Raw genomic sequence first — 26,649 nt, forward strand, 5'->3', positions numbered from 1 at the left:
AGGCTTTATTTACTCTTTTGTCAAGCAGAAAGCTAAAAACAAGTTAGGAAGAGAGATACAGAGAAAGAGTGAGAGTAAAAGAGAGAGAGAAGACAGGAAGAACTGGGGGTGCGGTGGGCCTTCATGCAGAAAGGCAGAGGGCTGAAGGGAGACGGCGCGCATGCAAAAGCTCATAAATCCTGATTTGAGGCGGCCTCGCTGCAGCACTACATTGCTTAAATGCTACGTCTGATTTAGTCTTCCCATTAGGTGACAGCTGAACTTTAACATTAATATGATAACATTGAAATAAGTGCATGTTATTTACTTAGTGGCGGGGCGGGATGGAATAAGAGAGAAACAGAGGGAGGTGGGAAGGAAAGGAGGATGATGAATGATTTCTGGACAGCTTCTGTGACACCGGGCGGCAGCGGCCCCTCTAATGAGACTTGACAAAATGGAGACATATGCAGAAATATTGGTTACAGTCTACGTCTCCGGCATCTTGCTCTCTCTCTGTCTCTCCTCCTCTCCCTCTCGCTCGCCGCACACGTCCTGATTGTCTACGACCACTGAAGCATCTATTTCAATTGGCACTTCCTTCCTGGACCCGGGGTTTTAAATTTAGCTGGTGTCATTTACATATTACTCTTAATCAAAAAAAGAAAAAAGAAACAAAACCTTGCCGTCACGGTTCAGGCAATGGTGCAAAGGCACTTTATAAAGCGGAGATGTGACAGACGTTCAACTGAATTGTGCGTGTGTGTGAAGGAGAGAGATATGAGGCTGGTGGAGAAAACAACAGTAAGTGGAGAGACAGAGAAAGAGAGAGAAGCTGTGCATTTCTTCAGTTATCTCACATCTACCACACAGGGAAAAAAGCCAATATCTCATCAACCTGCTGATATGAATGATGAGTTCTGCTGTTTAAAGCCGATACTACATAGAGACAAAATAGTGGGAGGAACGCTAGACCTGCTTTAGAGCAGATGAGTGCTGAAAAAACCCAACTGCATGATGACTATGCTCACATTGAATCTGTGCCTGTAGAAGCCAGAACTCTGAATCTGAACATCCGTGATTCATTAAATAATATTGTTAAAATGTACTGAAATAAATGAAATATATATATATATAAACTACAACCACACACACACACACACACATATACATATATATATATATATATATATATATATATATATATATATATATATACACACACACACACACACATATACATATATATACATACATATACATACATATACATACACATATATATATATATATACACATATATATATATATATATATATATATATATATATATATATATATATATATATATATATATATATATATATATATATATATATATATATATATATATATATACATATATACATACATACAGCAAAGACTTGGGCATTGTTATCTGTTAAAACTAACTTTATTGAGGGGACAGCGTGTCAGATTGGTAACCCGAAGGTTGCAGGTTCGATTATAAATAACAGCAGGAAATGACTGAAATTACCGAAATGACCCCCAATCGCTCCTCACTAAACATGGCTGCCCACTGCTCCACTGTGTGTCCAAGCCGATGTCAAAGAACTAGCGGTGACGAAAGCTGACTGTGTTGTCGCATCTCGTCGGCTACGTCTCGGCCAAAAAGCTGCGTTTGAACACACCAAAAGGACTAAAGGTGACTGTCAACTAGCATGTGTGTTCTGCCCCTGCGTGTAAGTAAATATCTGTCTATATCAGCAGTCTATTTTCATCATTCAAAAAGGGAAACCGAAACTAGGACTACAGAAATACAAAGCAGCACTCTCTTACCATTTTGAATATCTATCACGCTGATCACTTTTTTCATTCCAGGCGGCTCATGTTATTATAAAAATATTTGTGCATTCAAATGCTCAGGTAAGATGACGTAAAATTATTTCTTTGCTCACTTTCATCACGCTTTTATTCTCTTGTACTGACTCGTTCACTAAGCTGAACAGCAAATCAGAGTTCTCTCTCTCACCGACGATCCGATGCTAATTCAACATGCTGAATTGGCCCAAAAAACCCAGACGGCATCCGACTAGAGCCAATGCTGCGGAACACACAGAAAAAACTAAGCACAAAAATGGCCGATACTCCCTGGCAGCAGACCAGCTTGGTGTGTCCCAGTATGTGACACTGAAGACTGAAGTAATAGCTGCTGAAAATTCAGCATTGCTATCACAAGAATAAATAAAAAGCTTATATAAAAATATTAAATAATTATTATATTTATTTTATTTTACAGTATTTTTGATCAAACAAATGCAGTCTTGATAAGCATAAGAAACTTCTTTTAACAAAAAACTTATAAACCTATAAAAAAAACAAGTATAAAAAAAGTGCAATACTTATAAAAGTTGGGTGTTTGGGGTCATTGGATTTTACTGAATTACTAATTACTCAGAAGACCATTTAGATTCATGCTATGCAACCACAGTGCATAACAATAAGCGTGTTCATTTGTGTGTTCATGCAGTGGATGGTATAGGACCACTGTCAAACACATCCATTGAGAGGTATCAGAAACGGTCCCTACCTTACTCTTACCTTCTCAGCATGCCGGTCAGGATCCGAGAGCTCTTGCCCAAGTTAGCGTCCGTCTCTCTCAGCTGGGAGAAGAAGAGAGAGAAAAAGAGACAATGTCCATGTTAGAAAGGTCATGTTACAGTTGTGCTATAAAAATAGGCTTGAGCCCTATTTGGACAGTAATAGTTTCTCATGTGGATGTCCGTAAAATTAAATTTGCATGGCACCTCAGTGATAAAACTCACGCGTTAGAATGGCGATAAATTCACGGTGGAGGAGCGAGTTTTGTGATTCTACGAACCCGGGAAAGCCCTGCTCACTTGGTCAGTCGCATGATTGTCTGCTGTAAATAAAATGTTGTATGCTTGGAATAATAAGAATAAATTCATATTTCATTTAATAATAGGAAAATAATATCCTATTTATTATTTAATTATTTAAATCTCCTGTTTAAAAATAGGAAGATAGACGCGCTATATTTAAAATGGTTTTTTGTTGTATTTTATCTCAAAATGATGGATGTCGTTTTAAAAATATGGAAATTAGCAGAAATAATTTAAAGGGATCTTATTATGCTTTTTCACTTTTTCAACTTAAGTTGGTGTGTAATGTTGCTGTTTGAGCATAAAAGAGATCTGCAAGGTTACAATGCTCAAAGTCCACTCCAAAGGGAGATATTTTATTTAATAGAATCCACTTTTCAAGAACTACAACGAACGACTCGTTTGGACTACAACGCGATTTTTCTGGATCTTATGAAGTCATAATGTTCCTCATTTAAATGATCCGCGCCCAAATAATACACAAAAAAGGTGTTGATTACTGTTTGAATTACCATAGTTTTCCAACAAATATCACGATTAAATGGTGTATAACACTGTATCTAAAGTGTCTAAGAAAATCTGTGAATGAAATCCATTCTGCATGATCCTCTTGTTTGTTAACATTATTATTATTATTAAGTCTAAATCAGGCCTGCATTGGTTTGGAATTGCCGCTATTTACATCTTAGTGAGTGGAGCTTTCTGTTATGAAGGGGCGGGATATTTCCCGAACACACACTAAGCGGTGTCAATCAAACCACACTGGACCAATCATAGCACACTGGGCCAGATAACCAATCACAGCACATTTCGGAAGGAGGGGCTTCATCGAAACGCGTTTGCCCAGACTGGGGAGAGAGGAGCTATAATAATGCAACAATACGTTAAAAATAATGTGTTTTTTTGCATGAAGCTTGAAAACATATTCGAGTACACCCCAAAAACAAAACCAAGACTTTGTAAAAGGTCATAAAAGACCCCTGTAACCCTCTGAGGTCTGAGCTGTTTTCTGGGTCCTGGAGGTGTTCTGACATGCTCTGACATTTGTGCTTATTTCTGTTACTTGTGACATTTTCATGGCTAAAGTCTAATTACACTGTATTCAGCACAAACTCTGCTACAATAATATATCAGCAGCATGTATGTAAAAGTTTGTAGTTTTGAGATAATGACATTTATGCGTGGTTTGTGAAAATACAAAAAAAAATTCTCACTGAAATAAGGTCATGAAACCCATACTGATTATTTCTTCACAAGACTTTTGAAAATTGTATGACGTAGCCTAGAATATTTGCTCCAAAACTATGTGAAAATCACCCTGACTGCTCATTCAGATAAGACAATATATTGATTTAAAAAATTTACGACGTGTTTTGTGTGAAAAAGCTTTATGCGGGAGCTTTTGACACCTGAGAAAGACAAAGAACCTCCCCTAACGGCCCTATTAGGAGCTATCAGGCCCCTATCATTCTGACCACCCTTGCACAAAGAATGAGGAGATTTAAAAAAGAATGGCTTTTAGATTTTTTAGATTTATTTACAACACAACATAATCCAAAGATACAAAACAAATGACAAAAAAGCACTCATTGAAAACAATTATCCAAAGACAGAGACCTTTGTGCCATTCCTAAAAACATTGTACATACCTTTCATTTCCAAGGTTTTGGATTTTCACTTTACCATGTTCATGTACAAACTCATGTGAATGTTGAAGTTAGCAGGAGTGGCATCTGGGCCCTGAAAGAAAAAAAGAAAAAAAGTGAACAAACTGATATCAAGAGAAACTATAGGCCTGCACGATTTTGGGAATAAATTTGAGATTTTTCTGGTTAAAATTGCTTTTTAAAATTCACAGAATACACACATACACACACACATAAATGTTTCCAACAATATATAATATAATGAACACCAGGTTTGTTGTGCCTTGTAGGCATAGGCTATGCACAGTGCTGCATAAAATAATAATAACAATAACCATATCAGCCTATAAATCTTCCAAAATATTTCAGTAACAACTAAGCTAGAGAAAAATATATTGATTATCATGTTACTTCTAATGTTTCCATTCGTTATGATGATATGAAATGAGATAATAGTAAAAACATGAAGCCGTTTGGTGCTTTTCAAACGCGATCGCGATCCAAATATGATACATTCAAACGCGATCGCGCTCAAATATAAAACATTATGGTTAACTTACCATATACATATCTACATTTGAGCAGATATCCACAAACACAGTAACAGTAAACACGGGTCTAAATATTATAATATTCACCATATATCTAGCAACAGTTCAACTGCAATGTGAAATTTATGCAACAATAACAAACTAATATGTAAGAATTTCTTACCTGTATCTTTCTTGTCTTCAAATCGCATTCTTCTTCTTCTGAGGTAGCCTAAATCCAATGTAAGCTCACGGTGCGCCTTTCAAACTCGACGAAAAGCAGAGACTTGTGAAGTGTTTTGGTGTTTTGTTTCTGAGGTAACGAGCGCTTTCGCGTTCCATGTGGAGATTTGCATGTGAATATCTTTTGCGCGAGTGGGCGTGTTCAAATTAAAAAATAATTAGGAAGCGTTTGAGAAGCTGGACATCTTGTTGGTTTTATACAAATTACTTAAACAGAGAATATTTGTTTTCAGTTTGAATCCGATCATTTAAAAGTGCACACTTAAATGTTTATAAAGGTATATGGCTCATAAATGTGTGACAAGTATTCGCTGAGTTTTGTTTCAGTTTATAGACTTGCTCAAGAAAAAAAAGTTCACCGCGACGGAGAGGCAGAACGCACACCCTGTTTATTTTCTTTATTTTACAAAAGCACAATGTTTTGATTTGATTGTAAGTGGACACCTACAAAAGTAAAAATATCACAGATTCTTTTTTTATATTTCTTTTTTCTGTATGACCATAAATGACGGAGAAATTTAAGTTTATAGTGCTACAATGTGAAGAAAATACGGCAAAACGCGCCGGCGCGTTTGCCGACCTCAGAGGGTTAATACAGGCACTTACTTACATGAGGTAAGCATAAAGCTGCTTGGTTTATATTTTTATGTATATAATTGCTGCCATAACAAATGCCCATTTTAAATGTTTACATGCTTGTCTTCTATTTCTCCTTTGAGCAGTGATGAAACATCATTCTTGTAAATAATTTCCAGCATTTCAGTAATAAAAGTATAGGCTACATCTTTCAAATGCATCCAAATTACAGCGAAGCGCAACTGTGCAGTACTCGGCAGTGGTCAAAAAGGATTTTTAAAACAGAGAACTTTTAACTGATCTCTTCTTGTAAACTCAGTGATGTGGATACGGACAGCAATTAAATTACCACACGACCTTGGTGTTTGTCAAAAAACAATGAGTAATTCAGCCAGGGATTTTTACGTGGGTGGTGGGAGAAAAACACTGACATTCTGGATTCGGGCAGCAATAAAATCACCGACTAACCCCTGTTAATGTTGAAAGTACCTTACAACCCCATGAGAAACAATTACCGTCCAAATAGGGCTTTAGAATGTCTACTTTAGTGAGAGAAGCTACTAAAATTATCTTTCATTCATTTAGTAACTACATTTCCTGTTTGTTGCAACACTTCCTTCCTCTTTTAAATGTGTATATGTTTAATATTCAATATATGGCTCATGTAGCGGGACGCATAAGTAAAAGGCATCCATCTGGAGATGTGTATGTGTGTGTGTTTAGGAATGCTGACATTGCTATGGAAGTAAAGCCAGAGTTCTGGCAGCCGTCAGATACGTGACTCTGGCTAGCCTCCTTGAGAAAGCCTCCTTCTCTGTCCTCACAGTCAGCGGGGACATGTGTATGTGTGCGTGTGTGTGTGTGTGTGTGTGTGTGTATGTTAGCGGGCAGGCTCAGGGACAGATGTGGTTTTAGGCGTGTTTGGGTTCTGGCATCACCAACAGCCCAAGAGCTGCCTGATGTCTCTCTCAACGATGAATCTGTCCCATGAGAGCTCCCTTGGCTTTTCCCAAAATCCCTCTCTGTTTCACTCTCTGGTCAAAGTTGTGACAGCATGAAAACACACGGTGGAGCTCTCCGTGAATTAGGAACCCAAAACAAGACCAACAACAAAAGAGATTACCAGTACAGAAGATCTAGAGCAGAGTCTGATTACAGACTAGCAAATGGTCTTGGTAAGATGATTCCCAGTAGCTTGATTCAATGCCTGAATTTCACTGAATAGAGTTAAGAGTCACAGTCACGCAGGCCTAAACCTAAATAAAGAAAAATACCACAAAAAACTATTGTAGCATAACCAGAAACAGGAATATTGGCCATACATCAAGACATTTTAAAAACCAACATTTACATGAGAGGAAATTTGGTCAATCAAGACTCTAATAATCATTTAATCTTTGTGACTTCTAAAAATATTTTTATGATTCCCGCTCATACGAATAACAAATTTTGGTCTGTTTTAAAATGTCTTGTCAAAGTCTACCAAACCAGGGAGAAAATGCAACACTGTAATGATGTAATCCATGTCTCGGAGTAAAAAATACGGACTACGAAACCTGAAAACAACCTGAAGTAAACATTTATGTCCAACTTATTTTAAAGTTTATCATGCAAAAAAACATTACATTTGACATTCGGAAATGCCAATTTGAACAGAACTCTGGAATACAAATGGCAGTTTGTTCCTAATTGACAATTTTGGGTCCATTTTGAAATGCTAGTATAAGCAAATCAAATTGCAGGACAAAATGATACACTTTTTTAGAAGCCAAACTATGAATTGAATTGAACAACCTGAAGTCAGTGGAATTAGAGTCGTTAGTCTATGGGATTTTTCCACTCATTTTAATGTTAATTCTTATTGTTTGTAACCGTAATAGCACTAATCAAGTAGGTGTGGGATAAGTTATGTGTCAAACTTAAAGTTAGGGTTAGAGGCTTGTTCAAAAGCTTGTTCACTGAGGATGAGCAATAGTAATAGAGCTGCTTGCAAGGCACTAGGTCTCTCTTAGTGTTTGTGTGCGTCTGTTTGAAAGAGACTGAGTGAACTGATTGTTAAGAGACACTCCAAAAACTCTTTCATCTGCCGTTTCCTTCTCTCAAAAAGCAGTTTATTGCTCTTTCCATCTAATGTCTTCTTATCATGCTTTCTTTTCTTTTCTCCTCTCCATTTTTCCTGTCTTTAAAGTGTGAGGGCCAGTCGGGGCTCCAGGGAAGGAGAGCTATTCTCCATAGACAGCAGACCTTTGAAAGGAAATGTTTTATTTCCTTTGAAATGAGCTGCCTGCCCAACTGCCATGTTGTGATCTTTAAGCATCCTTCTTAAGAAGCCATCAGAGAGGCCCCTGACTGAGCTCTCTATACCAGTCTTTAGCAAAGAAAGAGAAAAAAAGAGACAGAGGTAAGACTATGACAGTGGACACGGCAGGGACAAACAAAAAAGGAGGGATGGACTGAGATATGGAAAGGTAATAACGATTATACATGCAGAGGATAAAGTAACAAATAAAGGTTGAAGTAAGGAGGGGGGAGTAAAAATGGGATGAGTATGTAGGGAGAGACATTTGATACCTGGTAGGAGGAGTGACACTCAAAAAAAGCTCGCAACAGCCCTCTATATCATCACCTTTCAAACTAAGTGAACCGATACGGCTGGGTATATATACATATGTGTATATATGTATGTATACTGTATATATGTGTGTGTGTGTGTGTGTGTGTGTGTGTGTGTGTGTGTGTGTTAAATTATGCGTATATAAAATCTAATTCAATTAGATATAATTGAATTGAGACTGAGAAACAAGTTAAATCGAGAAATGATGGATATATTACATTTATTAAATGTTCTGCATATATTAGATAGAGTGGCCACAAAAAGTATTTGGACACTTAAGTCACACATAAAAAAAATATGTATGTCATTGAATAAGATACAGAATAACAAAGTGGCAATTAGGGCTGCACGATTAATCGTATTTTAATCGCGATAACGATATCTGCCTCTCTCGATTCATTTTTAAAAAATCGTCGCGATATTTGCCCGCTCGTTTTTTATCCTGAAAACGCTTTTTTTTTATTAGACATCTGCATTATCTTGCATTGTTAATGTTAACAATTCCCCACTAGCGTTGATGTTTGTGGTTGCCAGATCTAAATAGCTTAAATCTCCCAAATCACCCAAACAGAGCTTTTCTCTTACATTTAATGCCCAGTGTTTTACTTAATCTGTGCAATCTGGCAACCCTGCGCGCGTGCTCTACACTGCGGAAAAAGCACTGATCTCCACAGCGATATTCTGTTTGCATGAAATTGTTATACAGCCAGTCTGTTTCTTCACAAGCCACTTGTGGTGTTTATGTGACTAAATCAGTTTCTAAATGAGTTTCACGGTTCTATTTTTTGAAGTTTAAGTTTTTACCAGTTTTCATAATGTTCATAATCAGTTGAAAACGACAGCCACTGACCGTTTTCAGTGTGAATCAACAAGTATATTACACTATTTTTCTTTGCAGTACAAATTTGCTGAGCGATCTGTACTTTGTCTCATTTGCAACCGAAATGTGTCGCTTAGAAGATCTAATGTGAAGACGCATCACAAGCGCTCATCTAACGTTAAATCATGCCATTTGTATTGACTTGCTGTCTGAGGAAGTTGTCATAGTTGTTTAAATGAAGTCTGATGGTTTGAAATTAACACCCGCCAACCCGCCAAATGCGGCTAAAAATGAACTTTGGCGGGTAAGCCAAATCTGTGCGGATTTTGCGCAAATACTCGTGAGTCATCATGATCTATTAAATACAGTGTATTGCGCAGAATCTGCGCAATTCTGACTTACTTGAACACACACGTCACTACACAACAAATAACGGTGCGCTTGTTCACTTGCATTGAAGCAATAGCGTAGATTAAAAAGCATTTGGTTAACAGAAAAGACATTGATATTTTACAACATCCTACATGTTCTTTGTACTGTATTGATCTGTCCACTTAAAACACATGTTTGGTAAAAAAGATGAGAATGAAAGAGGAAGTGTGGAGATATCTGGATGACAGGATTTTGTTTGAATAAGAAATGAATGTATGAAGTCCAAATTTGAATATAGCCTTATATAAATAAGCTGTGTAATTTCTTTTTTTGGCAAGGAGAATATTAATAAAAATAATTCATTACATTTATATAGAGCTTTTCTCAGCACTCAAATCACTTTACATGGAAGGGGGGAATCTCCTCAAGTAGAAGTTCTGAATGGCCGGTAACTTAAATTTTGTTACCAAAATGGCCGGTGGGTGAAAGTTAATTTCAAACCCGTTTTACATATATATACAGTGAGGAAAATAAGTATTTGAACACCCTGCTATTTTGCAAGTTCTCCCACTTGGAAATCATGGAGGGGTCTGAAATTGTCATCGTAGGTGCATGTCCACTGTGAGAGACATAATCTAAAAAAAAAAATCCAGAAATCACAATATATGATTTTTTAACTATTTATTTGTATGATACAGCTGCAAATAAGTATTTGAACACCTGTCTATCAGCTAGAATTCTGACCCTCAAAGACCTGTTAGTCTGCCTTTAAAATGTCCACCTCCACTCCATTTATTATCCTAAATTAGATGCACCTGTTTGAGGTCGTTAGCTGCATAAAGACACCTGTCCACCCCATACAATCAGTAAGAATCCAACTACTAACATGGCCAAGACCAAAGAGCTGTCCAAAGACACTAGAGACAAAATTGTACACCTCCACAAGGCTGGAAAGGGCTACGGGGAAATTGCCAAGCAGCTTGGTGAAAAAAGGTCCACTGTTGGAGCAATCATTAGAAAATGGAAGAAGCTAAACATGACTGTCAATCTCCCTCGGACTGGGGCTCCATGCAAGATCTCACCTCGTGGGGTCTCAATGATCCTAAGAAAGGTGAGAAATCAGCCCAGAACTACACGGGAGGAGCTGGTCAATGACCTGAAAAGAGCTGGGACCACCGTTTCCAAGGTTACTGTTGGTAATACACTAAGACGTCATGGTTTGAAATCATGCATGGCACGGAAGGTTCCCCTGCTTAAACCAGCACATGTCAAGGCCCGTCTTAAGTTTGCCAATGACCATTTGGATGATCCAGAGGAGTCATGGGAGAAAGTCATGTGGTCAGATGAGACCAAAATAGAACTTTTTGGTCATAATTCCACTAAACGTGTTTGGAGGAAGAAGAATGATGAGTACCATCCCAAGAACACCATCCCTACTGTGAAGCATGGGGGTGGTAGCATCATGCTTTGGGGGTGTTTTTCTGCACATGGGACAGGGCGACTGCACTGTATTAAGGAGAGGATGACCGGGGCCATGTATTGCGAGATTTTGGGGAACAACCTCCTTCCCTCAGTTAGAGCATTGAAGATGGGTCGAGGCTGGGTCTTCCAACATGACAATGACCCGAAGCACACAGCCAGGATAACCAAGGAGTGGCTCTGTAAGAAGCATATCAAGGTTCTGGCGTGGCCTAGCCAGTCTCCAGACCTAAACCCAATAGAGAATCTTTGGAGGGAGCTCAAACTCCGTGTTTCTCAGCGACAGCCCAGAAACCTGACTGATCTAGAGAAGATCTGTGTGGAGGAGTGGGCCAACATCCCTCCTGCAGTGTGTGCAAACCTGGTGAAAAACTACAGGAAATGTTTGACCTCTGTAATTGCAAACAAAGGCTACTGTACCAAATATTAACATTGATTTTCTCAGGTGTTCAAATACTTATTTGCAGCTGTATCATACAAATAAATAGTTAAAAAATCATACATTGTGATTTCTGGATTTTTGTTTTTGTTTTGATTATGTCTCTCACAGTGGACATGCACCTACGATAACAATTTCAGACCCCTCCATGATTTCTAAGTGGGAGAACTTGCAAAATAGCAGGGTGTTCAAATACTTATTTTCCTCACTGTATATATATATAAACCGTTAACTGTCTCTTCTCTTTCTCTGTAGTTTCTCAAATGAGAATAATCGTAATAATTTTGAGCAAAATAATCGTGATTATCAGTTTAATCATTATCGTGCAGCCCTAGTGGCAATTATAAAAAAAAAAAAAAAAATTAATAAATAAAAAAAGATAGCTCAAGCAGACCATTTTAAGAAATGCATTTTACAAAAAAAAAAACACTTTTTAGGTCATACATTTTAAAACTATAGAAATACAGTTATTTTAGGGCACCTATATCTACATAAACTAAAAATCAGCTTTATATCAACTGGAAAGATTACCACAATTTATAAGCTATTTTCATTTATATTATTGCAGTGAAATTCTGTTATTTTTAAATGTGGCTTAAATGTACAAATATTTTTTGTGACCACTATTAAAACATATATCAGGAAAAGTATCTAGTGTCCAGCACAGTCACACATGTAGCTGCGGAAAGACTTTCAGAATTATAGCAGCCGGAAGAACAGAGAACAAACCCTTGTTCTGTCCGGAGGTGTTTGTTGTCCATCTATGCCCGTTTAGACAGTCTTGCATCATGCGTGACCTCACCACATGAGACAGGACAACTACAAAGGCTTCTTATTGGTGCTGTGCTCTGTGTCAAACATTCTGTTCTCTGTACATTCAATCAATCACTCCAGCAGGCCTGCTATGCTAATGCATGAGAGGTGCGATCTGGTGTTAACTGCCTGCACTTGAGTGTGCTCCTGTCCTCTTGTCAAGTGTCTGATCTAGGGCACTTTGTGTCATCCCAAAGAGCCAAGATCTGATCAAGTCAAGTATTTGTAAGCCTGCGTAATTGCTTAGTGAGAAAAGTGTGTGTTTTTGTTCTGTTTGAGTGTAGCCTCCCGAGGACTGTCTCAGGAGTTGTTTGAGTGTGTTTGTGGTTGTAAACTCACCCGGTCGCGGGATCTCTGAATCTTCTCACGGTCGCTGTTCAGGTTGGCAAGGATCTCTTGTCCCACTTGCTCTGTAGAGGATAAGAGGAGGGACAGGGTGAAATAAAAACACAAAATGTTGTTTAGGCCGTCTTAAGATGCAAGCGCATTTACTCCTGATCTTTGATTTTTTCGGGCCATCCGGTCATTTTAATAGGAATCCACACGATCAGGAATCTTGAGTGAGAGCGAAAGATTTCCCTAAGCAGATTTTAATACAGGTTCAAGTTAGCTGCTAACAGAACAGAAAGCTGCCTAGTTTGAAAGTGACTTCTATGTGAGCTGTAATTAATACATAGTAAGACTACTGATAATAGACAGTGGACCTTTTTGTATGGCACTAGTAAAAAACAAAACAAAAAAAAGTGTTTTTTTTTTTTCATTCTGTAAGAAGACTTGCATATAAACTTTGATAGAAACACATTTGGCGAATAAATTCCTAAATTTGTATTTAACACTGCAGGTGAATAGTGTAAAATGTCTGAATAATAGATATTGCCATACTTTCCCCAGTTTATTAAATCACAGTACTTTAAGACAATTGTCTTTTGTATTACAAGTTTTATGAAATGTTTTTTTAAATATGCAAATGATTCATTATGTAATTAAATATGCACTGATCTGCATACATTTCCAGAACAAAAATCTGAACACTGGTTAAAGCCAAGTTCCTTTTGGTGACATTTTCGAGTAATTTGTGTTTAGAGGATTTGGGATATCTTTATATAACTCCATAAATACAAAAATACTAACTAAATACATTCTCCAAATACTGCCAACAGCGCGCTAAAAAAGCAACAACAACATTTTTTTTTTTTTTTATACAAATACAATGATATATAAATCAGGTGAATGTTATATAAACAAAACATTCTGTAAAATCCTTCAGAATATAGAAAGGAATAAAAGTTTGTTGAACATAAGTGCTAATCAAGTAGAGAATTTTTTTTTAAATGGCCTTTAAATATTTGTATTGTAATTGAAATCTACAGATGCAAAGAAATCAAAGATAATACAAATAATCATAAATTTACATTTTGGATGTTTTCTTTCTAGTCCGGGAAACACTTCAAACAGGGCTACACACTCTAACAATGAAGGGGAACCACCAACTGTAAGATAAAACCAATGCTTTAATGAAACTGTGGCAAACGTTTCGGTCACATGAGAACATGTGATGCCATGGAAGCAAAATAGCCCAAATTAGTAAATGTCTTGCCTTTAAAACATTTTTTGACTTTGATCAAGTTAAAGACTTATGAAGGAGGGACATATCAGGATTTCAGAAACTTGAAGTGGGTTCTTTGAAACAAAAAACAGTCAAAAACCATAGCAACCACCTAGCAACACCCATGTAAAAGTCTAGTTACAACCATGATCTCTGATGTCTAGGAATCTCAAACTACATCTCTCCTTCTCACCAATATGCTGACTTAAATATTTTGCATATCCCAGCATGCCGCATCACACCGAGCACGAACAGCACATGCAATATTCAGCTGCTTGCTTATAAACACATTTCATCTGTCACGGACGTACACCCATTTATTCGCTCGCACTTAGATAAACATCTCATACATGGCGTCTGACAAGCCTGTCCATGGTCACTGTCATATTCACATCCCAAGGGTCAAAAAAAAAAAAAAAAACCTGAACAAAACAAAAATCCCACCCTCCCTTCTTCCTGAAAAATCCTTTCCACTATAAGTAGAAACCACATTAGCAGTCTGGAGAGGAAGGGAGTAAAAAAAAAAAAGTGAAGTGAAAAATCTTTGCATGGATCAAAGCTACGCTTTCAAATGCACCAAACAATTGTGAGTAAACAACACACTCATGACTGGATTACGCTACACAGGTGCAGCTCTCAAAGAGTCAGCTTGACGCTCGAGGAACAGAGGAACGGGCCACATCTGCGCTAGCACTAAATATCAGAAAACGAGAAAGACAGACACAAGACGTGGTTACACGCGCGTCTCTTGCCTTCATTAATTTCCAATCAGACTGAGGACAGACTGAAGGATACTCAGATTAGATAGAGCAGTCACAGCGCATGTGACAGATAGGCCAGATTAAAAGAGCGAATAGAGATATTAATAACCATCATAACCATGGACGGTCGTCGAGCCTGAGACACGCTGCCGCCCACCCATGAGTGGAAATCTTGTGTAAAGAAAATTAAGCACCGCTATCTGTCTCTGTCCAGTGCGAAAGGGGCCTTAAACAAATGAATGTGACACGGCCACAATGGCAACAATGCAATACACATGCGCTCAGACACGCTTGCTCATATATCACTTCAGATGATAGATGAGATCGCTGACATGAAGGGGTCTAGCGCAAATGAAACAATCCTGTCAGCACGCTATAATCTAAGCTCAACGAGATACAAATAAACAGGAGGGAGGAAAACGAAGTTGCTATGGACAAAAAGTTGAAAACTTTGATTGAAATATTTCTCTGACGCCTTTGTGTTGTAACTGCTTTCTTGATATCAAGATATTCAGAATCAAGGTCTCCTATTCAAGGCTTGTGAGCTTCTCTATCTCCACTGATTCCAATTGCTGCTATCCACGTAGGTTAAGACTCAGCCTAATGTAAGCGAAGTGAATGCAAATGAATACAAAAGAAATATGAGTGGGGAAATAGAGCAGGTACATAAAAGAATTTCCACAAAATCAAGAAACAGATGGGCTGGCTGACTAACTACATAAAACCGTTCCATGGTGTCTTCCTGTGCCACTAAAAACACGGAATAAAAGCTGTTAAAACCAAACTCTGTATAATGTAATATTCCTGCGGCCAACACACTGTTAAACACATTATGGACTCTGGTTTCTCTTTCCCCTGTGCATGAGCGCAAAGATAAATATTTCTCTTAGTTGTGGGACCGCAAATTGATGTTGCCATTAAGAACGAGCTCCAAAAGCACACACACATACACACAAAAACACACACTGTTGGACGATTAGCTGTGTGTACACCACATCCCACGGGTGAGAGGAACTTTACCAACCCACAATTCCACGGCTCTCTTCCTCTTTTGATATATCGGTTTGTCTCCGTTTATATTTCACTAATAATCTGATCTATCTGTCTCTCTTCTCTATTCGTATATTTGAGACTTAAACAAGAATGTGGCAGAGGTTTGAGCAGAGAGTTTGGCTGGAGAAAAACAAACACTCTGTGAGAAAGGGAAAACAGCATGATTTCCCTTGCTTCCTTTTCTAAGAAGAAAAAAATAGAGCGAAAAATTTCTCACTCGTCATTGTAGACATTCTCGCTGACTTCTCACTTGACATCATAGAGGGATACTATGCCCAAAAATGAAAATTCTCTCATGTTCAAAACCTGGCTAATTTTCTTCTCCAAAACAGAAAAGAAAATATTTGAAGAATTTCAGGTTTTGCCTATAAGAATGAAAGTCTGCGAGGTTAAAAAAACAATGGTTTTCATTGTATGGAAAACAACAACACCAACATATTAATTTTTGGGTGAACTAACCCTTTAACAGTGGCATTAAAAAGGTGTTTTAATTGTTATATACGACAACAAAATACTGACGCCAAGATGCATTACATTTAGATTACAGGTCATCATTATGTGCAATAAAACTATACACATGAAGCGTAGCATGAATTATGGTCATTTATTCTTTTGCAAGCATCACTTTGGATACATGTCTACTTAATGAGGTGCTAATTAATTATCACACGCTTTAATGAGGACGCTGACATTCTGTAAATTGAGGGTGTAGCTGTGAAAAACAGGCATTCGAGAATGAGAAGAAGAAAAAACTAACTAACTAAATAAATAAATAAATAAGTAGACTCCATGCTTACGATCACGGCTTCGTGCTCATAATGATATAAAATATTCTTCCCCGTTTAAGGCCCTATTAACAATTTAAATGACCCTGACGCCAAGCTTTTCCACAGGCCTGCTCTAGTTAAAGATCCAGATCCCCAAGGCCCATTTAACAAGGATATTACTAAAATCTATATCAGCACAATCATTACCGATGGGCTGGTTTTAATGCAGACTTTTTAATTGATTGCTGACCACCACTTGTGGACAAGACCTCTGCTCTAACTGCTTTATATTAGAGTAGGGCTGTGCCAATACTATCATATTTCAAATTATTATTATTCTTTCTCACAATATTATATAAGATTTATGTGGTCATAATTTAATTTCCCACAGTTAAAATGATGAAGTGAAAAATGCAATTCTATCTATGAGACACAGAACTGGACAAATGCCAAGTGAAACATGCAAGAATACAGATGCAAAGGATGGTCATTACAGATTTATGAATGCAACACTATTTTGGACCCCACAACGAAGTCAAGCTAGCATCTGCTTTTAATAAATCACAAATCACAAATAAGAATAATGAATTCAATGTGTCAAAATATCTATTGTATGCATTACAGTACATTGACCTGAGATCAATCTGTGACAAATTAATCAATCTAAATACCAAATTGGCCAAAGTTTAACAAACCTGAACTTGAATAGAGAGCATAACATTACATAGCATTTGTACTGAAAGGCAAAAATCTGCATGCATCTGGCACAGTTTCGATTGCAATCCAATTATAATATTGTGATGCATTGCAATATATTAGTTGTGACATGTACTGTGATGTTCATTACATTTTTAAAGGGGTCATGACATGAGAAACCAATTTTGCCTTGATCTTTTGGTATATAAGAGGTCTTTGTACCATTAAAAAGTCCTGCAAGTTTCATAGCTTAAGATGTCCTCCCCATTATAAACGAACCATTTATTTAATCAAGCTCTAAACACAGCTCGTTCTGGATCCATGGTAAGAAGTGACGTCACGGTGCGAAGTGACGTACCAGCCGTTTGCATATGACCGCCTCCAGCACAAGACAACTACGCTCATTTCGTATCGTTGTCGCGCCACGCGCCTCACAAGTGCTCAGTCGACGGACAGCGAGTGGGTCTATGTACAGGAAAATTACGATGCCACGCAGATTTGCTGTTCCTGGCTATGGACAAACAACATCTTTGAATACGCTGCCGAAAGATCCAGACGTCAGGGAAAAATGGATGCACTTTATTTTTTGCGGACGTCCCAGTCACTGTAGTGTTAATTTAAGCGTTTGTTCTATACATTTTAAGGATGACTGTTTTGAGAACAAATCCCAATATGATGCTGGCTTTGCCAGAAAACTGTTGCTCAAAGATAAGGCCGTGCCGACTATTCTGGGCTCAACAACGACGACGCAAACTGTAAGTAATGTATTTAAAACTTTAAACTACTTTTTAAAATGCAATTTCATTCATTATGAATAATCACAGTGTTTTTACTTAGTTTACTTGCATATTGTTTTCAGAGACCGCCATGTTCAGGCCCCATATCAAAAGATGTTGGCTGTCAAACTGACCAACCCACTCATACATCTGTGGGCACACATAATTGATGCATAGGCACTGACGTTAGCCAATCATAACAGTAGGCGTTAACACTGAACTCTTAAAGGGGAAACACCCCCAAAACAGACTGTTTGAATCAGAGGATGAGAAACAGGGTGGGAAAAGGTCATAAATCACTACATTTTAAAAGTTTTTTGTTAAAAAAACTATAGTAATATTATAATTGCACCTAGGGGACCATAATAATAAAATAAAATAAAACATGTCATGACCCCTTTAAGTATTGGGGGGCTGGGTAAAAATATAAATTTTCGGATTAATCGCAATCATCATTTGAACATCATTCATAAATCATTTGATATTGATTCTTTAAATCCAAAATGATCTTTTACTAACTCAACATGGCATAATTGTAGCCTGGTCCTACCAGACTCTTGTACATTTCATTTGTACAGAGAGTCTGGCCACTCTCCATTGACAAGCGTTAACTTCCTTGAAGGTGGGATCTGCCAAGAGCCACTCTGGATCTTTCACCAATCACTAAGGTTTAGTCGTGACGTAACCCTACAACTCAAACTAGAGCACGACCTCAACGTCATCGTTCTAAGCCACTCCCTCTGTTCGCTGATTCGACCGGTAAAAATTTGGCCCACGAATATACCGCAAACCCAGACGGAGTACTGAAGGAAAATGAAAACTGAGCGGAAGTACGTAGGAGGGTGGAGCCAGGCTAGCATAATTGAGCCATGTATTGCTTTAATTAAAGTTTCCGTAATGTACCAAGTTTACAGGTTCACTGGATTGTTTCCTGCACCACTTTTCAGCAGCCACAGCAAAAGAAAAAAATAAATCATATGACAGTGAGTTTACTAATAAAAAGTATAATGGCAAAATAATGGAAACGTCTTTCTATTGCATTGTCTTTGTGAGCTGCATGAAGAAACAAACATACAACAAGAATCTGTCTAATGAACAAATGACTTATACCAACTAGTTATTTTTAGTGAATCAAAAACAGGTCTAATTCCCGAAATGAATGACACTAATCAATCAGATCTTTTTGGTGACTCTAAAACATACAACATGACCGGTGAATCCCGAATCCCCAAACAATGACTTTTATGATCCGGTTTACAACACTAGATAAGGCAAAGAATGTATTTCTACAAGCAAAATGGACATTATAAATTAAATTAGTCAGAAACGAAACAGACTCGAATCAAAACAGATCAGAAAATCTGTATTGATTACCAGCCTATTGTGATTCAGCACGAGAAGTCTCTAAAACACCTTGACACTCAGTCTTTAATAACTAGCAATTCCACTAGATGTAGTTTATTTATTTTTATCGTCTTTTTGTCTTATTTCTTTTAATTCTGAGTGTATTGCTTCTACATTAATACTTTTCCTTTCACCCCACACCGCCGAAACATTGTGTTAGTGCAGTCAAAGATTCTTTCATCTTCCGGTCTGTCTGTCTTTCCCTTCTGTGACTGACCGTGCCTGTCTGCCTTTGAGCTTGGCCTGCAGGAACATCAAATCACTGAGGACATCTCGGAGGTCCGAATGTCACTCGTTTTCATCCCCTCTTCCTGCCAGCCGTTGGCAGTAAGATGGAGGCAGAACACACCGGGGAAGAAGCGTTTTCCACCTCTTCGTTCCATCGTCCTTATATCTGTCCATCCACCTCCCCTCAGCAGACACGTATAATTGGGCACATCATCAATTTTACAGCAGCTGTTTGAGTGTGAGTCCTATCTGAGTTGTCTGAAGCCCTCTGTCTGTCCCCAGAGCTGAAAGGGTACATGCCCTGACACAGGCTCACTCCCAGGCTCCGGACTGCTTTTTATTACAGAGTTCCAGCCACTTTTTGAAGGTTACCACACACACTTCTATCTGGACACAATCCACAGACACAGCCAAATGAGAGCAAAAGTGCCCATGGGAAGAGTAAAGGCAGGTCCAACACTGACTGTCCCACAAAGACACACACACACAAAGAGCAACGCAGAAACACAGTTCCTTTCTCTTTATTTTAGACAAGTTATTCCCCTATCTGGGAGCAAAGTGCTGACGGCACTTTTATTATTCTTGTTATTTGTTAACAGTATTCAACTGCTGACCCCACCAAACTTGAGCTCTGTTGTAGAATGAAGAAACAATTTCAAAAATGAAAATTCTGTCATTATTTACCAGCCCAAACCCAAATGATTTTCTTTCTTATGTGGAATCTTCGAAAACTGCTGAAATAAATCATCTAGTACATTGACAAGAACTGGCGCAAAAGAACGATACGTTCACTAATCTGTTCCCAAGTTTAGTGGAAGTCTGATTTAAAAACAAATGATTCAGTTCAAATTGTGAATATTATTAAATTTAATAATTATATTTTGTGAGCAATTAAAAATATCTAGCTTATAGATCGGATCACGGAGACAGTTGAATCATTGTAAACAAAAGATTCAGTCCACACTGTGAATCATATCAATAAAATCTACCGTATGGCTTCAGAATACATCAAATATAGTGCACAAGACATATGAACGCTTCTATTATACTTTTTTTGGTGTTTTACATACATAGTCAACATCAACTGAGCCTTTTTAACACCACAACTGAGGTGTTTTAAATACAAATACAGTTAAACTTGGGCCTAGTCTTGTTCAAAACCACGATAAGGACACAAGTAAGTGTTCAACAGCCTCAATAGACAGAGGACTGATGGAATGATATGGATATCAAGAGAATATATTGGTTTCAGAGGAATGAATGAGCAAGATGGAGAGAAATAAGGTAAGGGCCACGGCCTGTCTGCGCAAGAGCAAGCGCTGGGTAATCAGGCCCCATTTCACTGGCCTTTTTTCACTCCACTGGGCTCTGTTTTATTCATTGGCTCAGCCCTGACCCTGCCGCGCTTCTGCTCTGACAAATCACTTCTGATTAAGACAAATCTTTATTAGCCGGCCACTCAACTTTCCCTATTAATCATTATCTTCTCTCTCACTCAGTCTCTCTCTCACACACAGCACATCTCACACACTCTTCTAAAGGCCAGATCACTGCCGATTGTTATGCGTGGAGATGTTAGGGCTTCTTCTGGCTGATAAGACAAAGGTTTAATGGGTATGAATGACCATGCCAGAGGGAGAGCGTGCGCTAATAGAACCATTTGTTTAAGCTGGGGGGGAGGACAGAGAAAATGAACACTGATTTCCCCTCCTACTTCCATTCTTCCAAGATTGAGCTTTGAAAGGGAAGACTCTATCAGTGCCTCTGGAAGGACCGGAGGACAAGGCATGCTGGAGAATGGGTTCAATAGCTGAATGCCCCTATGAACTCAAAAACAAACAAAGATGAGAAACACATTCTAGAAACATCAATAGCGACCCCACTCCTGTATCAGAATATCAGCAGATGGCATGATTCTTCAATTATTAGAACTTTTTGTCCTCTATGAAAAGAAATAAAACAAAGAAAATTAAAGTGGAAAAAGTAATAGCCTATAATAAAAATTAATAAATAAATAAATAAAGTAACTTTATAGAAAAATTGAAAGTTATTATTGTCACTTTAATCACCTATCATTTTTAAGAAAGCTGAAATGTTAAACTTGCCAGAATTGTTCCAATTTGGTAACCAGACTTTTTGACTTCCCTCTATAATTAGTTAAAATTAAGACTCAAACTTATTTGATATTTATATGTAAACATTTAGCTTTTTTGTAAAAAAATTAAATTAAGATTTTTGCATCAGGGTTTATGTTGTGGTGAAAAGTCTCCTCTTTCTTGCAAATGAAGCTTAAGAGGCAGAGTTCCAGCAGTCAAAACAAGACTTTATTGAACAAAGCAACAAAGCCGAGATGACAGCTGCTCTATCTGAATTTGTCTCTGGCCACGGCGCCATTCTTATACATCTGTTATTTCGCAATGGCCATGCAACTTCATATTCTTGTAAGATTCACCCATCCTGTTTCCCACAATTAAGTTTTACTTCTCTCACCTTTCTCTCTAATAGTGGAATCCTGGTGGTCAACCCTTTCTCAGATGCAAGACGTAACATTTTTCAAGGACAATCAACTCTTTCCCAGAGGTTGATGCCTCCAAGTGACATATTTATTTAACACATTTTAATAATGGTTTTGAAATCTTCTTTGGTCTTTCACAGCCATCTGTTGTTTAATGGAAATTCTCTGACTTCTCAAAAACTGCACAGTGGGCGCAAAGACTTTCTCAGATGCATTTGAACTTTGCAATAATTATTTCTCACAGTCATGTAGGCCACAAGGCCTTCAAAACACATCTGACCATATAGTATTCAAACTATTTCTACAATTGTTTTCTATAGGATAAATCAAATATTTCATCATTTGTGAGTAATCATATCTTTATTCCAGCAAATGTGATCATTTTAACATACATTAGTAGCATTTTCAAGATTTTAAGTAGTCAAAAGTACCCATGATTGAAGAATCATCCATAAATTGTCATCAAACTAAGAGAAAAAGGAGACCCATTTCTGTCTTACCTAACACAGCCCAAACAACAGCACTTACAGTAAAACCTATGCTTTTGACACGGTGGGTGGGAAAGGTGGTTAGTTTTTTGTTTTGTTTTTGCAGCAAATTGCTTTAATTTAATCAACTGGCATTACTGAAGCATCCAAATGAAAACTAATAGAGTCTGGGGCAGGTCTTGATTGCCTCGCTTACAAAAGTCCCGGCTGCCCACTGCTTTCAGGTTCCTCAATTAAACAGGCAGAGTTTCCATGGGCCACTGGAGAGCCATACATCTACCGCAGGTCAATCCGCACCCATCAAATTCACTCGTTCACTTCATTCTTTCAGAGCAGGAAATGATTTCTTCGTGCAGATTAGGCCCCAGCTGAGCTGAAATGTGCACCAAACGTGACCGAGCGAAATTAATAAACAGTGGTACACTGTCAGTTGACTTTATTAATATTGATGTATGTGCTGCCACTTTATTTTTTTGCATTTTTTTCCATCTATTTCAGAGCAAAGAGGGCCAGGCCAAAAGATTACTCCTTGTGTACAGTCACTGCTGTTCAAAGAAAGCAAGAAACATGCATTCGTCTTCATATGTCATAATAAACAAGGATCTCATCAGAATACTTCCGTGTGACAATCCATATTTTTAGGCTGACAATGTCACGGATTCAGATGAAAAGGGCGCTATCAAATACAAAATATGGGATGGGAATGGGAAAGATGTGCTGTAGGAGCGTAAAAGAGCAAAACGAGAGAGACAGTGGAAGAAGTGAGAAACAGATAAACGCAAGCTGGCGTTGCTGCTGCAGGGGGAGGTCTGCTCTTATAATCACCTCACTTCCTCCTAATCACATGCTGCACATCATTTACTGAACACCAGCAAACTTCACACCCTGCCAGACTCACCAGCTCCAATGTGTCGGACTGAAAGAAAATCCTGACGTTCTTTTAAACAGTTTAGGAACGTTAATGATCCCATTACTGTTGATTAAAGCCTGTAACGCCTCTAATCAGAAAGTTGACAGGCAGATCAAACAGCCAAACACAAATTTTGCCTTTTAATTATCTGTAAAACACAACACCTCAGGGTGTTCATCCCTGCCTATCTCTGACAAAAACCTCAGTCGAAACGATGCCAAGATCTAACACTTCCTAACAGTTCATTATCCAATAAGAAAAAAAAGCAAACAAAAACCCAACAAGCATTCAGATCTTAAAAGCAATCTTCACAATTAGCAGAGCGCTTGGGGAGCCCTGCAGTCCTGTGTATCGTAGGACTCCAAATTGAAACACCTTAATTATATTTGTCAAAACAATGTGCCGTCACCCTCATTTGCATGTTTTGACAGCCGCCCCCGAGTAGCACTCAAAACTTTAGCACATTTAAACACCTACTGATTTGAGTTTTCACTAGCTCTCTCTTTTTAAACTAATCCACCAATCCATTGAGTTTTGTTTAAATGTTCACTCCTTCCCACAGTAATCCACTCAAAACAATGGGAACGGTGAGACTGAATAATGCCAGGACTCGTTATCTGATAGTACAGATTCATATTAAAGCACTAATCTCAATGCTCTTTCTCTAATAACCCTCTAATAACAATGCTCTTTCAACCTACAGGTGTCAGGTGGGCTTCGATTGGTTCAGCTGAAATAGAAAGTTTCACTGACCTCACGCAATCATTTGTGGTCCAGTATTCTCATTACCTGCTAAGAAAAGTAAGTTGCCACAAAGCACTCACAGGTTATGATTCATGGTAAGTAGCAGAAAAAAATGGTAGTTCACACAAAACAATAAATCTTTCAACATTTACAAGTTGTTCCAAACCTATGTATTTGATTTTTTATGTGGATCATCAAAGATGATGTTTTCAATAATGTTTCAACTCTTTTTTTTGTGCTTTCAATGAAATTCAAAGGAGTAAAACAACATTGGACCCCACTGACTTTCAATGTATGAAAAAAAAAATGGTTTCTTCTCTGACCTATAAAACAAAAAGCAGAGGAGAGACGATGGCGATTTTGCCTGCGAGACAGACTGATCTCTGCGGGACAGCAGAGTTCTCCAAGGATTCGGGGGTCCTCAGTTTGTGCTTCATTATTTAGAACATTTACACAAAGCCATGTCAGGTTTCTTACAAAGACAGCCCTGATTCAGCCAAAACCAAAAGCAAAAATATAGCTCTCTCTCCACTTATATGCTGCTAAATACATCAGCGACATGCCAATGATATGTAAAATATGTATTCTCACAAAACAAACAAAAATTCTCTGGAGAATTAGGACTGTCTGCAGTAATTTGGCTTAAGCAGAAATGGAGGGCGTGAAAGCAAGACATCAAACATGAGTTTGAATCGGAAGCACACGGCGGCACGCTACTTTGTGCTGTTAGGATTCATAGCGCTGACAGAATCTGACAGTTACCAACACTTAGGGATTCTCCCACTCCAGCTTTGAGTTCATTAATACTCATGAGCCAAACAGTTGTCTCATAACACACAGAAAATGCACTGGTTAAACATGTTTACCGATCAGCTTATATAAAGCTGCGATTGAAATGGAACCACTTTTGGGGGAGAAAAAAGCCACTTCAAACTGAGAACCTTTTAAAAATTAGATGAGCAAAGCTTTATGGGAACCTGGGGAGATCGAGACGTAACTCACTTGATGTAAATTGATGGTTTTAAGCAGTGACATTTTTGTTAAACACTTTGGAAACTTCTGTAATGACATTAACACAAGTTTAAGAACTTTAAGAGTAGAAATTACTATTTATGATTTATTTCTACTCTAGTCATAATTACCATACTCCCAATATTTAAGCAACACTATTCAATAACTTTCATTAAAAAGTCATTGGCATATTTCTGTGACTCTTTCTGCAGGCTACAGTGTTTAGCGAGTCGGTGGTGACAAATTAGTCACAGAATCATTCATTCAACCGATTCGTTCAAGACCACATTTCATTCAGAAAATAAAACAAGTGTCTTTGTGAGCGAGTCACTTAATCATTCACTCAAACTTATTCATTTAAAAACACAGATTTTTTTAATCAGGAATGAAACAAGTGATTTTATGAGTGAGTCACTGAATTAAACACTTAACATATTAATTAAAAATACAGCACTACTGTGTATTTCTAGGAGATGCACAACAGATTCTGATTATTTTAGCTGGTGGAGAAAAACAGACAAAATAATTAGCAATTTTATGTTTAAAATGTAAGTTTCGTAGTATTATATGATTGCATGTTGCACTTTTGTAAAAAAAAAAACAATTTCACACCAGCAATCATTCTAGTTTCTGGTAGAAGCTCTTTTTTAGCTTAGAATATCATGGTCTTCACCTGGTTTTGGTGGCGATGGGCATCCAAAAAGTTCTTGTCCTTCTGTTTTTTGCTTGTTTGTTTTTTAAGTACAAGGTTTCTCTGAATTTTTTTCCAATCACAACAGGCGAGGTGTCAGCTTGCCAGAACACTACCGCTTTATCAGGCCAAACACCAGTTTGTCTGTTTCTTTAGGTTAATACCAACACACTTCCCATCTCAAGAGAACGGCAAATAAAAACGCTATTATAAGGAGGAGATGAGGCATGGTGGGAGCGCACAAAAGAGACGCATCATGCGGCTCATTTAACAATGGCCACGGCTAGCCTGATGAAGAGACATTATTGTCAGATGCCAGAGTGAAAATACACAACATAACATCAGCACAGAGGTCTACACAAACTATATTTGTGGGTAGGTTTTAACCATAATAGAAAAACAGACTTGAATCCAAGGAATGTCAAAGCGCCAAGTTATAATCTTTAATCACTTTGTCCTTTATAAAAATAAAAAAAATCATTTTGCACTTCCTGTACTTCTTAAAATACTTACAACATACAATGAGCTGGAAGAACACAAAAAAAAACTTTCATAAGCGGCCGAAGAGTCTGTAAAAATGAAATG

General features: G+C 37.8%; 1 protein-coding gene across 8 annotated transcripts in view; it reads right to left on the reverse strand.

The window, feature by feature from the left end:
* vti1a (vesicle transport through interaction with t-SNAREs 1A) overlaps positions 1–26,649 on the reverse strand; it is a 144,814-nt gene that overhangs the window by 50,628 nt on the left and 67,537 nt on the right. For 4 of the 8 annotated variants that reach the window (XM_079851619.1, XM_079851618.1, XM_079851621.1 and 1 more), the window contains 2 exons: positions 12,754–12,824; positions 2,581–2,642 (listed from right to left, as the gene is read on the reverse strand). In XM_079851619.1, the coding sequence (XP_079707745.1) occupies positions 2,581–2,642; positions 12,754–12,824 (133 nt within the window). Of the gene's footprint in view, positions 1–2,569; positions 2,643–12,753; positions 12,825–26,649 lie in introns of all 8 variants that reach the window. The other 4 variants (XM_079851622.1, XM_079851624.1, XM_079851625.1 and 1 more) reach the window with 1 other exon arrangement.

This window comes from Squalius cephalus (assembly GCF_949319135.1).
Source record: "Squalius cephalus genome assembly, chromosome: 19".
Lineage (NCBI taxonomy): Eukaryota > Metazoa > Chordata > Actinopteri > Cypriniformes > Leuciscidae > Squalius > Squalius cephalus.